The sequence below is a fragment of the Marmota monax genome, unplaced genomic scaffold (assembly GCF_021218885.2).
Source record: "Marmota monax isolate L192 unplaced genomic scaffold, Marmota_monax_Labrador192_F-V1.1 WCK01_AAM20220418_F8-fsc00024, whole genome shotgun sequence".
NCBI lineage: Eukaryota > Metazoa > Chordata > Mammalia > Rodentia > Sciuridae > Marmota > Marmota monax.
The window spans coordinates 25,224,527-25,237,269 of record NW_026695224.1 but is presented as its reverse complement, the minus strand read 5'-3'; the positions used below and the strand labels follow the sequence as shown (position 1 = coordinate 25,237,269).

General features: G+C 36.2%; 1 protein-coding gene across 1 annotated transcript in view; it reads left to right on the top strand.

Moving 5' to 3' along the window:
* Window positions 1–12,743, top strand: part of Glg1 (golgi glycoprotein 1) — a 120,937-nt gene that overhangs the window by 65,302 nt on the left and 42,892 nt on the right. The window contains exons 3-4 of the mRNA XM_046435081.1: window positions 700–786; window positions 7,285–7,500. Of these exons, the coding sequence (XP_046291037.1) occupies window positions 700–786; window positions 7,285–7,500 (303 nt within the window). The remainder of the gene's footprint in view (window positions 1–699; window positions 787–7,284; window positions 7,501–12,743) is intronic.

The following is a 12,743-nucleotide window of genomic DNA, read 5'->3' as shown; positions in this document are numbered from 1 at the left end:
AATAATAATGGCTTTAATTTTATAAAGTGTGTGTATACGTGTGTGTGTGTGTGTAAAATCAGGTATTTTGATCTTAGCTTGGGTGTGGGGTGGGGGCGGCAAGCAGTGCTGGAAATCAAACCCAGGGCTTAGAGCATGCTATGTAAGTGGCGGCACTGAGCTGCATCCCCAGCTTCAAGTCAAGAATTTTAAAGGAATTAGATAGATAAGCCTAGAAACTAGATCCTGGGCAGTTCTCCTTCATAAGATTGATCTATGAAAGTATTGTTGCTTGTGAAATCTGAGACAAAACCCACTTCGTCTGAGCATCTGAGTATCTGAGTTAGACTTTTTGGTTTAAGCAAATTTAGCCTACACAACCTGTTTATTTTGTCTCTGAAAACTTCATTGGGAATTTTAATATTTAAGTTTTTTCTTAACACTAAATGATTTTTAACTTATAGTTTTTAAAAAAATTGTTTAGTAAAATTGGAAAAAAATGTCTGAATGGTACTGCTTTTGTTTTGTCTGCATGTTTTCTTCCTCTTATCTATAAATGTGATGGTATTTTGTCTTACTTTTTGTTACTTGATGCAAAAATGTTTTTATTTGACAGTATAATTAACATAATTTAACCTCTAATGATAAATTTCATAATATTCTAACTAGAGGATTTTTTTGTTTGTTTCTCCCTTGTTTGGTTTTTCCCCTTGAACCTAGTTATTGTGGAATTACAAGCTGAACCTGACTACTGATCCCAAGTTTGAGTCTGTGGCCAGAGAGGTTTGCAAATCAACCATATCAGAGGTAGGTTTTAAAATAATTTCATAAATATTAAATGACTCAGAAGAGAAAATTATATCTGTTGACCAGAACAGTCTTTAAGAAAGGAATAACTTGGTTATTTTTATCTTTCTTGGAAATTGACAACTGACTTGATTCAGAGATAGGAAGGGGGGGTGTAATTAAACTTCTTTTCAAGATCAGGTTCTCTCAGTCCCAAACCATCCAGAGCCACTGCTGAGGTTATCAGTGCTGCTCCCACACCTGTTACAATCTGCCAGGCCAGAGGCTAATCCAAACCCCTGGAAGCTTCACACTCCTTAGTGCTTTGGCTCTGCATTTGGATCAATTGAACCACAGAAGTATAAGCTTGAGTAAGGAGCTAGTGCTATAAAGGTTAAAGGTATCAATGTTTATATAGTTAGAAATTGATACTGAGTATAAAGGAAAAATTAATGAAAATGTATAGCACTGTACAGATACTAAGGGAAACTTTTTAATGATATTAATGAAAATTGTGGTATTTGAGTATCTTTTTTGTATTTGGGTAATTTTTTATTTTATTTTTATTTTTTGGTGGTGCTGGGGATTGAATCCAGGGCTTCTTGCATGATAGGCAAGCACTACCACTGAGCCATATCCCCAGCCATGCCGTAATTCAAGTGACTCAGGAGACTGAGACAAAAATAAAAGGGCTGGAAGTTTAAGCACCCCTGGGTTCAATCCCCAGTACCCTCCAAAACCAAACCCTTTGATTGGAAATATACTCATGACCCTGTTTTTAGGTATCATCCATCTTAACTACTGAAGATCTCTGTTGCCCTTCAAGCCAGTGTGCAACTGATTACTAAAATTCCAGAATATTCTGTTGCTTTTTTTTTTGGTACTAGGGATTGAACCCAGGGGTGCTTAACAACCACACCACATCTCAGCCTTTTTTTTTTGAGGCAGAGTCTCACTAGGTTCTTACAGTCTTGTTAAATTGCTGAAGCTGGTTTTGAACTTGTGTTCCTCCTGCCTCCCCTTCCTGAGCTGCTGGGGTTACAGGTACACATGCACAGCAAAATTTGTTTCTTATTTATTTATTTAGGTCCTGGAAATTTAACCCAGGGCACTTTTCTTCTGAGCTACAGACCAGCGCTTTTTATTTTTTTAATTTTGATATAGATTTTCACTAAGTTGCTAAGCTTAGCCCCAAACTTTCAATCCTCCTGCCTCAGTTTCTGAGATTACAGACATGTACTACTATACCCCCACTTGAACATTGTTTTAAACATGTTTCTGTTCTAGACCACAACAGATAAACTTGTATTCTACTACATTCAGAAACATGTGTCCAAATCCATAGTTAATGCAGAACATATTAAATGTTATCAAGAATTAATATTAGGGACTGGGGTTGTGGCTCAGTGACAGAGTGCCTGCCTCACACATGTGAGGCATTGGGTTCGATCCTCAGCACCACATAAAATAAACAAATAAAATAAAGTCTATCTACAATTACAAAAAATTTAAAAAAAAAGAATTACTGTATCTTGATTTAAATTTAGCACGGATATGGTAACCTAGTATAACAAAAGGAAGGAATAAATGGGTTGGGGAAACCTGAAATTCTATAATGAAATGCTAATCATTGCTATAATAGTAGTTGTCCTAAATACAAAAAGGTTTGGGAGATTCTAACATATTAACTTGAAGCAAAGCATGCTTTTCTTCCTCAGCAATATCCCTAGTATAAATTTCAACAGAATCTCTCCCTAATGACAGTAGTTTGCTGTGTAGCTTGGCTTGGACACACAGCTAGATTTCCAGTTCTACCCCTGTTTTCCTGACCTGCTCCTTTGATTCATCTCCTCACTGCCTACTGCATTCTGCACATAGTTAAAAGGACTTCTCTACTTGTCAGTTATAGATGTTAGCATCTCTTCTTACTCCATTTAGAAATGGATTCTACCTAAGTGTTTGGGTATGATTGTATTTTCTTACAGAACACATTAATCATGTATTTCTTAAAAGGCACAATAATCTGGGTAGCCATGAATGTCTATAAAAAAACAGTGTCTATGTCTCTAACATCAGATGTGTGGGGACTTGCCCACTAGTGAGTGAGCTGTTTTCAGGGACACCAGCCTAGTGTCTTCTAATTCAATTCAGTTCTGACATTATCTACCTAGAGACTGTCAGATCTTACAGGTTGAGGCTCATTTCCTAAGATGTCCCCACCCTTTTAGGTCACAAGCACCAGGTGGTTTTACCTGCTTCTGAATGAACAGTTATAAATCAGAGTTTCCACAACCCCCTCAGGTTCTATTAATTTGCTCCAGTGGTTCACTTATGGAAACACATTTACTGATTTATTGTAAAGGCTATTTCAAAGGATCCAATGAAGACATGCATCCATCAAGGTATGGGGGGTGGCACCTCACACTCCAGGAACCTCTGCATGTTTAGTTCTTGGGAAGCTCTCTAAATCCTGTCCTTTAGGACTTTTATGGAGACTTCATTGCATAGCTGATGCCAAACTGAGTGAGGAAACTCAGCAAGGGCCGAAGGATTTTAGCACTCTCCTTGGCCTCTCCATGCAGCTCTCCTCCCTCCCTCTAGAGAATGGGGAAGCACCCCTGTGGAATGAACAGGATCTTATAACCTGGTACTGGACAAGGAAGGATTTAAAAATTTAATTTACCAGGAGGATTACAGTCTCTATGACCTGACTTGGGGAAGAGAAATTCTAATTTCTGTGACCTGCTTTGGGAAGGAAGTTGCAAGCCAAGAACTATGGACCAAAAAAAAAAAAAAAAAAAAGGCGTATCTGTTATAATATCACAGAATGGCACATTATTCTTTTTAAAAAAAATTTTATTCTAATTAGTCATATATGACAGCAGAATGCAGTTCAATTCATATGACACAAATAGAGCACAATTTTTCATGTCTATGGTTGAAAACAAAGTATGAGTCACACAATTTGTATTTTCATACATGTGCTTAGGGTAATGATATCCATCTCATTCCACTGTCTTTCCTACTCCCTTGTCCCCTCCTTTTCCCTCCCTCCCCTTTGCCTTATCTAGAGTTTGTCTATTCTTCCCATGGTCCCCTCCATCCGCATTATGAATCAGCATCCTTATGCCAGAGAATATATTCGGCATTTGGTTTTTGGGATTGGATTACTTTACTTAGCGTTATATGCTCCAACTCCATCCATTTACCTGCAAATGCCATGATTTTATTCTCTTTTAATGCTGAGTAGTATTCCATTGTGTATAAATACCACAGTTTCTTTATCCATTCAACTACTGAAGTGTATCTAGGTTGGATCCACAATTTAGCTATTGTGAATTGTGCTGCTATAAACATCGATGTGGCTGTGTCACTGTAGTATGCTGTTTTTGAGTCCTTTGGGTATAAACCAAGGAGTGGGATAGCTGGGTCAAATGGTAATTCCATTCCCAGTTTTCCAAGGAATCTCCATACTGCTTTCCAGATTGGTTGCACCAATTTGCAGTCCCACCAGCAGTGTAAGAGTGTGCCTTTTCCCCCACATCCAGCATTTATCGTTGTTTATATTCTTTTTAAAAAAAAATATTTCTTTTTTAGTTTTAGGTGGACACAATATCTTTATTTTATTTTTACATGGTGCTGAGAATCAAACCCAGTGCCTTATGCATGCTAGGTGAGCGTGCTACCACTTGAGCCACATCTCCAGCCCTTTTTATATTCTTAATAGCTGCCATTCTGATTGGAGTGAGATGAAATCTTAGAGTAGTTTTGATTTGCATTTCTCTAATTGCGAGAGATGTTGAACATTTTTTTTTAATGCATTTGTTGATTGATTGTATATCATTTTCTGAGAAGTATCTGTTCAGTTCCTTGGCCCATTTATTGATTGGATTTTTTTTGGTGTTATGATTTTTTAGTTCTTTATATATCCCAGAGATTAGTGCTGTATCTGATGTGCATATGGTAAAAATTTGCTCCCATTCTGTAGGCTCTCTATGCACTTCACTGATTGTTTTTGTTTTTTGTTGTTGTTAGTTACATAAGGGCATGATATCTTTATTTTTGTTTTTCATTTTTTTAAAATAGTTCCTGCACCTCAGAATAAAGGTGTTTTATTTTAAATGTTTTGAGATACCACACATAGTGGGTGACAATTGGGACTCAGAACATGCTATTCTGATGTATGATACTTTGGCAAGTGAGTACTTTGAATTGAAGGAAATTGGAAAAGCCTCAAAACCAAGTCTTTCTGACCTTCTCTCACCCTCCTGAAATCTGCCCCTCTGTCTCCTTCAAAGCCAATTGTTTATTCATTTTTATGTGGTGCTGAGAATTGAACCCAGTGTCTCACATATGTGAGGCAAGAGCTCTGTCGCTGAACCACAACCCCAGCCCTTCACTGATTGTTTCTCTTGCTGAGAAGAAGCTTTTGAGTTTGAATTCATCCCATTTATTGATTCTTGATTTTATTTCTTGTGATATAGGTGTCTTGTTAAAAGAATTTGGGGCCTAATCTGACATGATATAGATTTGAGTCACCTTTTTCTTCTATTAGGTACAGGGTCTCTGGTTTAATTTCTAGGTCTTTGATCCACTTTGAGTTGAGTTTTGTGCATGGTGAGAGAGATAGGTTTTAATTTCATTTTGTTGCATTTGGATATCCAGTTTTCCCAGCACCATTCATTGAAGAAGCTATCTTTTCTCCAATATATGTTTTTGGCACTTTTGTCTAATATAAGATAACTGTATTTATGTGGGTTTGTCTCTGTGTCTTTTATTCTGTACCATTGGTCTACAAGTCTGTTTTAGTGCCAATACCATGCCATTTTTGTTACTATAGCTCTGTAGTATAGTTTAAGGTCTCGTATAGTGTTTCATTCTTCCTGCTAAGGATTGCTTTAGCTATTCTTGGGTCTCTTATTTTTCCAGGTGAATTTTATGACTGCTTTTTCTATTTCTGTGAGTAATATCATTGGGATTTTGATTGGAATTGCATTAAATCTGTAGAGTGCTTTTGGTAGTATGGTCATTTTGACAATATTAATTCTGCCTATCCAAAGAGCAAGGTAGATTGTTCCATCTTCTAAGGTTTTCTTTGATTTCTTTCTTTAATGTTCTGTAGTTTTCATTGTAGTGGTCTTTCACCTCTTTTGTTAGGTTGATTCCCAAGTATTTTATTTTTTTGAGGCTATTGTAAATGGGGTAGTTTTCCTCATTTCCCTTTCAGAGGATTTGTCACTGATATACAGAAATGCCTTTGACTTATGGGTGTAGATTTTATATCCTGCTACTTTGCTGAATTCATTTACTAGTTTTAAATGTTTTCTGGTGGAATTTTAATTTCTTTGGTCTGTCCAATTACTCTGGCCAGTGTTTCAAGAACTGTGTTAAATAGAAGTGGTAAAAGAGGGCATCCCTGTCTTGTTTCAGTTTTTAGAGGGAATGCTCCAATTTTTCTCCATTTAGAATGATGTTGGCCTGGGGCTTAGCATAGATGACTTTTACGATGTTGTGATGTGCTTCTATTATCCCTAGTATTTCTAGTGTTTTGAACATGAAGGGCTGCTGTATTTTGTCAAATGCTTTTTCTGCATCTATTGAGATGATCATATGATTCTTATCTTTAAGTCTATTGATGTGATGAAATACATTTATTAATTTCCATATGTTGAACCAACCTTACATCCTTGGGATGAATTCCACTTGATAATGGTGCACTATCTTTTTGATATGTTTTTGTATTCGATTTGCCAGAATTTTATTGAGAATTTTTGCATCTGTGTTCATTAGAGATATTGGTCTAAAGTTTTCTTTCTTTGATGTATCTTTGCCTAGTTTTGGCCTCTTATTAGCCTCTTAGAATAAGTTTGGGAGTATCTGTTATAATATCACAGAATGACACTTTTTTTTTAGTACCAGAGATTGAACCAAGGGGCATTTAACCACCAAGCTGCATCCCCAGCCCTTTTTAATTTTATTAGAGACAGGGTCTTGCCGAGTTGCTTAGTGACTCACTAAGTTGCTAAGACTGGGTTTGAACTCACGATCCTTCTGCCTCAGCCTCCTGAGTAGCTGGGATTACAGGTGTGCAGCTCCGAACCCAGCTACATTATTATTATTCTTTTAACCTTTACTTTATTTATTTTTATGTGATGCTGAGGATAGAACCCAGCACCTTGCATGTGGTAGGTAACCGGTCTACTGCTGATCCACAACCCTAGCCCTAAATGAATATATTTCTAAATGCTTTCCTTTTTTCTCCCAATTAAAAAGTTAGGAAATCAATAGGAAAGTACCAAATATCTCTTTCTTAGAAGTAATTTGATTCAGGGCTGGGGTTGGCTCAGTGATAGAGCGCTTGCCTCACATGTGTGAGGCACAGGGTTCGATTCTTAGCACCACATATAAATAAATGAATAAAATAAAGGTCCTTCAAAAACTAAAAAAATTTTGGAAAAAAAAAGTTGTTTGACTCAAGCACGGAATATTTGTATAAATCAGCCACTTTCTTTTGAACAGATTAAAGAATGTGCGGATGAACCAGTTGGAAAAGGTTACATGGTTTCCTGCTTGGTGGATCACCGAGGCAACATCACTGAGTACCAGTGTCACCAATACATTACCAAGATGACGGCCATCATTTTCAGTGATTACCGTTTAATCTGTGGTTTTATGGATGACTGCAAAAATGACATCAACATTCTGAAATGTGGCAGCATTAGGCTTGGCGAAAAGGTATCACCAAAGGGATCTTATAAACTTATGAGCTTGATAAATGAATATCATTGTGTAATTCACATGGGAAAAATTTAGGAATAGAGTGACAAGGTTCAAATTAAAAAAAAAAAATTGCCCAGACACCTCTAAAATCTAAGACTAATTGACTTATGAATGCATTTCGTGTGTTCCTAACAAAATATTTTAATACTGTGTATGGGGAAGTAAAGGAGTCAACATCTGCGAAGACAGTGTTATCTTCAAAGTATAACTTACAACATGCATTTGGCAAAGAGAGACCAGGGTTCTCTGTTTCTCTGCACATAAACTCACTGTTAATATGCTTTAGTCAGCTTTTATGTCTCCAAACAAAATACTTAACAAGAACAACTTAAAGGAGAAAACATTTATTTGGGGCTCACAGTTTCATAGGTCTAAGTCCTAGACAGCCAGCTCCATTGCTCTGGGCTGGAGGTGAGACAGAATATCATAGGAAAGGGCCCAGCAAAGGAAAGCTGTTCAGCTTTTGTTGAGGCCAGGAAGCAGAGAGAAAGGGGGAGGAAGAGGCCACACACAGATGAGCCCTTCTAGGGCACCCCCCACCCCCTGTGACTTACCTCCCCCGCCCTACCTGCCTACAATTACCACCAGTCAGTCCATTCAAACTAGGATGGCTGATTAGGTTATAGCTCATGCAGTCTTTACTTCTAAACATTTCTGCATTAACAGGAGCTTTTGTAGGACACCTCATATCCAAACCATAACATACCATAAAAAATTTACTTAGCAGGCATACTGGTTGGTCTGCATTTGTAAAATTAGGTATTTAAATATTAGAAAAGGTACTTCTAACTTATCAGAAGAAAGGTGATCTGTACATGTGATATATTATCTTCATCTCAGAAAAACTGATTATAGTAAAGACAGAAAAGAACTGCCTAACTAGTTTCTTCCTCAGTTATATCTGATCTTTGAAATTATTAACCTGTTAAACAGAAGGACACAATGAAGGTTTGGCCAATTTATTTAGAATTTGTCTGCTTAGCAAAAAATGAAAGAAACTCTAGAAAAGTAATGAATGCCAGTGGGAGACTTGGTCTGAGACCCGTGGCATCAGCTATTAAATGCTGCTGCTCATTAATCTTTTCTTTAGAACATAGGATGGAAAATAAATTCATTTGTTTCTTTAACCTCTGTTTATGGTTTGCAGGCATCTTTAACAAAGGGGGCATGGTATTAGAATCCTGAGCACACTAGCTCAGATGAAGGGTTTTGACTATCACCAAGCCTTGGTGCCTGTCCTCCGTATCAGCACAGATCCCTGAGCCCTTTCATAGATACCTCAGTATAGAGTCAGTCTGTGTAAGCTTGGCATACTCCTTTCAGGCAGCTAAAGAAACGCCAGGGTTTTGTTTTTTTTTGTTGTACTGGTATTGAACCCAGCGTTGTTTACCACTGAGCTACATCCCCAGTCCTTTTTAAAATTTATTTGAGACAGGGTCTGTCTGAATTGCTCAGGCTGGCCTCTAACTTGTGTTCCTCTTACCTCAGCTTCCTGAGTAGCTGGGATAACAGGTGTGCACCATCACACTCGGCCATTTTCATCTTTTGATATACTTATCAGTTAGGTACAATTTCTGTATCACTACCTTGCCATCAAAGGTTTTATTGTATTTAGGGGACAGTGAGATGGGCTCATGCCTGCACTTATGTCTCAGAAAAAGCATGTTCCTTCCAGTGTAATTTGGTACCACAGCTGCATTGAAAAAATGAGAAGGAGGCATATCCTCAGCCCTTCTTTGCTTTTTCTAACTGTAGTTTGCTTCTCCGTGGCCAGTTATGTAGTAACTAGATAATTTTATCCTGAAAATTAGTTAATTGGCTTCTGACCATAGAAGAAAACAATCTCATCAATTTCAAATTTACTGCTGATGAAACTTGAAAACTGTACCATGACCTGCTTTGAACTGACCTCCTCCAAAGGTCAGAGGGGAGGATTTTTGGATAATCTGTATTGTGCCTATATATGAACATGTCATTCAAAGCTATGTACTTTTTCTCAAAATGTTAATATATATAAATTGTAGAACAAAGAAGATACATTAATAAAACCTTTAACATGTTCAGAATAAATGTTGTTAAAATGAAAGGACAGATTCCCAAAAGTAAACATGTGAATGATTCACATCATCCAAAGAAAAAATAAAGAGTGTGTCCTCCAAAAAGGAACTTAATTGTAGATCTGTGCCACAGTATGACTGCTTTTATACTTTCAGTAATTATATCATTTTATTATTTCCTGTTTTTAACCAATTACTTGGAGTAACTGAAACATTCTCTTTCTACCAATGTAGATTACAGGAGACACCAAAAACACTGAAATAGAAAATGGTTTATATCAGAGATAAAAACTGAGCTCTTGCCAGGCATGGTGACTCATTCTTATAATCCCAGTTACTTGGGAGACTGAGGCAAGAGGATTGCAAGTTGGAAGCCAGACTGGGTAGCTTAGCAAGACACTGTCTCCAAAATAAAAATTTAAAAAGGGCTGAGATGTAACTCAGTGATAGAGCACTTGCCTACTTGAGTTTATTCTCCAGTACCATACATACACACACACACACACACACACACACACACACATACACACACATACTTACATGAGTTCTTACCTACTATTTTTGATGTTAATATTAACCTTTTCTGCTATTGTTTGTTTATTATTATTATTTTGGTGCTGAGGATTGAACCCATGGCCTCTGAACCAAGCACTGTGCCAACTGAGTACCCAGCCCCATTTGTTTATTTTTAGGATATGAAATATAGGGAAGAAAAATAAGTACCTACCAAACTTCAAAAAAACTGATCAAGATATTGGCAGTAGTCTTCAGGCAGATGTTTCTAAACATTAATAAAAAATTATTGAGGTCCAGGGATGGAGCTTAATGGTAGAGTGTTTGCCTAGCATGTTCAAGGCCCTAGGTTTAATCCTTAGCATAGTTGCAAATTCCTCCAACCCTAAACCTTCCCCCAAAATATTGTAAGTCTAGGATCATTTGTTAATCATAATTCCGATGTGTATATTAATAACTAAACCTAAGTAATTTTAATATCTTATAGGTAATGTATAAGTGTGAGTCCACCTCATTTGTTTTTACTAAAATTTAATAATTAGCCATTTAGTAGTCTTTGTTGTCAAATATTTGTATATATTTCAGTTATTAACTCAAATGGTTGACCCAAATAGCTCAGAGACTCTGGGGAACTCCTGAAATATCTTTTATTGAAATATATATTTATCTGAAAGATATAATAAGTGAAAATATCCAGTGGAAGTGATGTTATATCCTAATACCAATGTGAGACTTACAGTTGCTCTAATTAAAATGAAATCTTGGATTCCTCCTGGGGTTCTTAAGGCATCATGATGTTGCCTTAAATCTAAAAAGAAGCAAAGGGTACCATTAAGAAATACAATCGTACTAAATATTTAATCTTTCTGGTGACATATTTAAAACAATTATAAACCCCAAATATGCCAGGAAACATTTGGCTGACTCATTAATTGGAATCATTTTCTTGCCCTGTGATGCTTGGATTAAAGTCTGAACTTCAAGAGTTGACTAGCATGCTATTATTTTTAACTTCCTTTTGACGATTTGTATGATCCACAATTTGTTAGATCTTATGATGAAAAAAATGCAAGTCCTTTCTTTTGATTCTTATAGGCAGAAGTGTGGTTCTGTAGGCTTTTTATACATTTTCATATATGATCAAGATTTAAAATTTTAAATTGGAAGAAAAAATCTAATTGCTAGTGGCTGTGTAAGTTTTTATGACCTACTAAACTTTGGTATAGGACATTATTTTATAACATAACAATGTTTATTACAATCACTGATGTACTGTAACAAGTAAGTGACTGATAGGTTTCTGTCCTTTGATTTGTTTCTTCTTTGGGAGCTAGAAATGGATAGGCACTCATAAATTAGGAAGAAAAAAATAAGCCTATTCCAGATTGCTGGGGTGTATGGCTACTTTTTTCTCTCCATCCTTTTTGTCATTCATCCCTTAGTTTTCTTCTCCAAAAAAACTCAGTCATCCCAGGTTTCTAAGCATCAAATATATTAATTTATAGCTAGTGAAAAAGGTGAGGTCCTGATAGAGAATAGGAAGGTCTGCCAACCTACTAGTGCATTGTGCTTCTTAATCAGTTTTGGATTATCAGATGTTTTGAAAACTTTGAAACCTCCTCATAAAAATGTACAAAACCCACACATAAATTCTAGGAGTTTCATAGATCCCACCCACCCACCCACCCACATTTTGCAGCTCAGATGAGTTGCATAATTCCTTTAAGCCTCTGTTTGTTCATCTGTATAATAGATAAAAACTCTGTCCCTGCTTCATGGGTATTTTAGAATATGAGCATTTGCGTGGAAACAGTTGGAAATAAATGTGTTACAGAACACATTTTGTTACAATAAGATAGAGAATCTGTGCATATAATATTCTTTTATATATATTTTATATATTACATATATATATTCTTTTATTGAAATTTTGCCTAAAGTAGTTGTTTCCCTACCTGGTTTTCACAATTTTTATATTATATACTTATGGTTTCATGGACTTGTATCCTATCATAACATTTTTATGTGTGTATATAAACAAATGGTAACACTATTTTCAGCTGCTTTAGTTTACCTATATCAATGGTTATACCTCTCAAGTTGTGGCATATATTATAACTATAGAAGATTTGAATCTTGAATAAAAAATATCTAGGGAAGTTTCTTCTATTTTGGATGAATGAATGAATACTTGTGGTAGCTGTAGAGTGATACAATATATAATTAAAGATAATTGGATGATCTTAGAAAAATTCAGAGTCAGTTTGTATAAACCATGGTTATCATGTTAAATCACGTTAAGATAAATCCAAAACATCAAAGTGAGTATTACACTACAGTTGGTACATATTGGAGACAGAGGGTCTTATAACATCTTTCTTTAATGGATTTTGTTGTTTGTTTTGGGTTTGGGGTGGTTTTGGGTACTGGCGATCCAACCCAGGACCTTGCATGTGATAACACATGCTGTGCCACTGCGTTACGTCCCCAGCCTGGTTTCTTGTTTTTTAACTTGATGAAAAGCACTATTATTTGGGAAATATCTGACTTTTAGAGGTTAATTTACAGAGATTTCTGCAATGTTGTTTCAATATTAACATGAACCAGATCATTGGGCTGATATTTCTT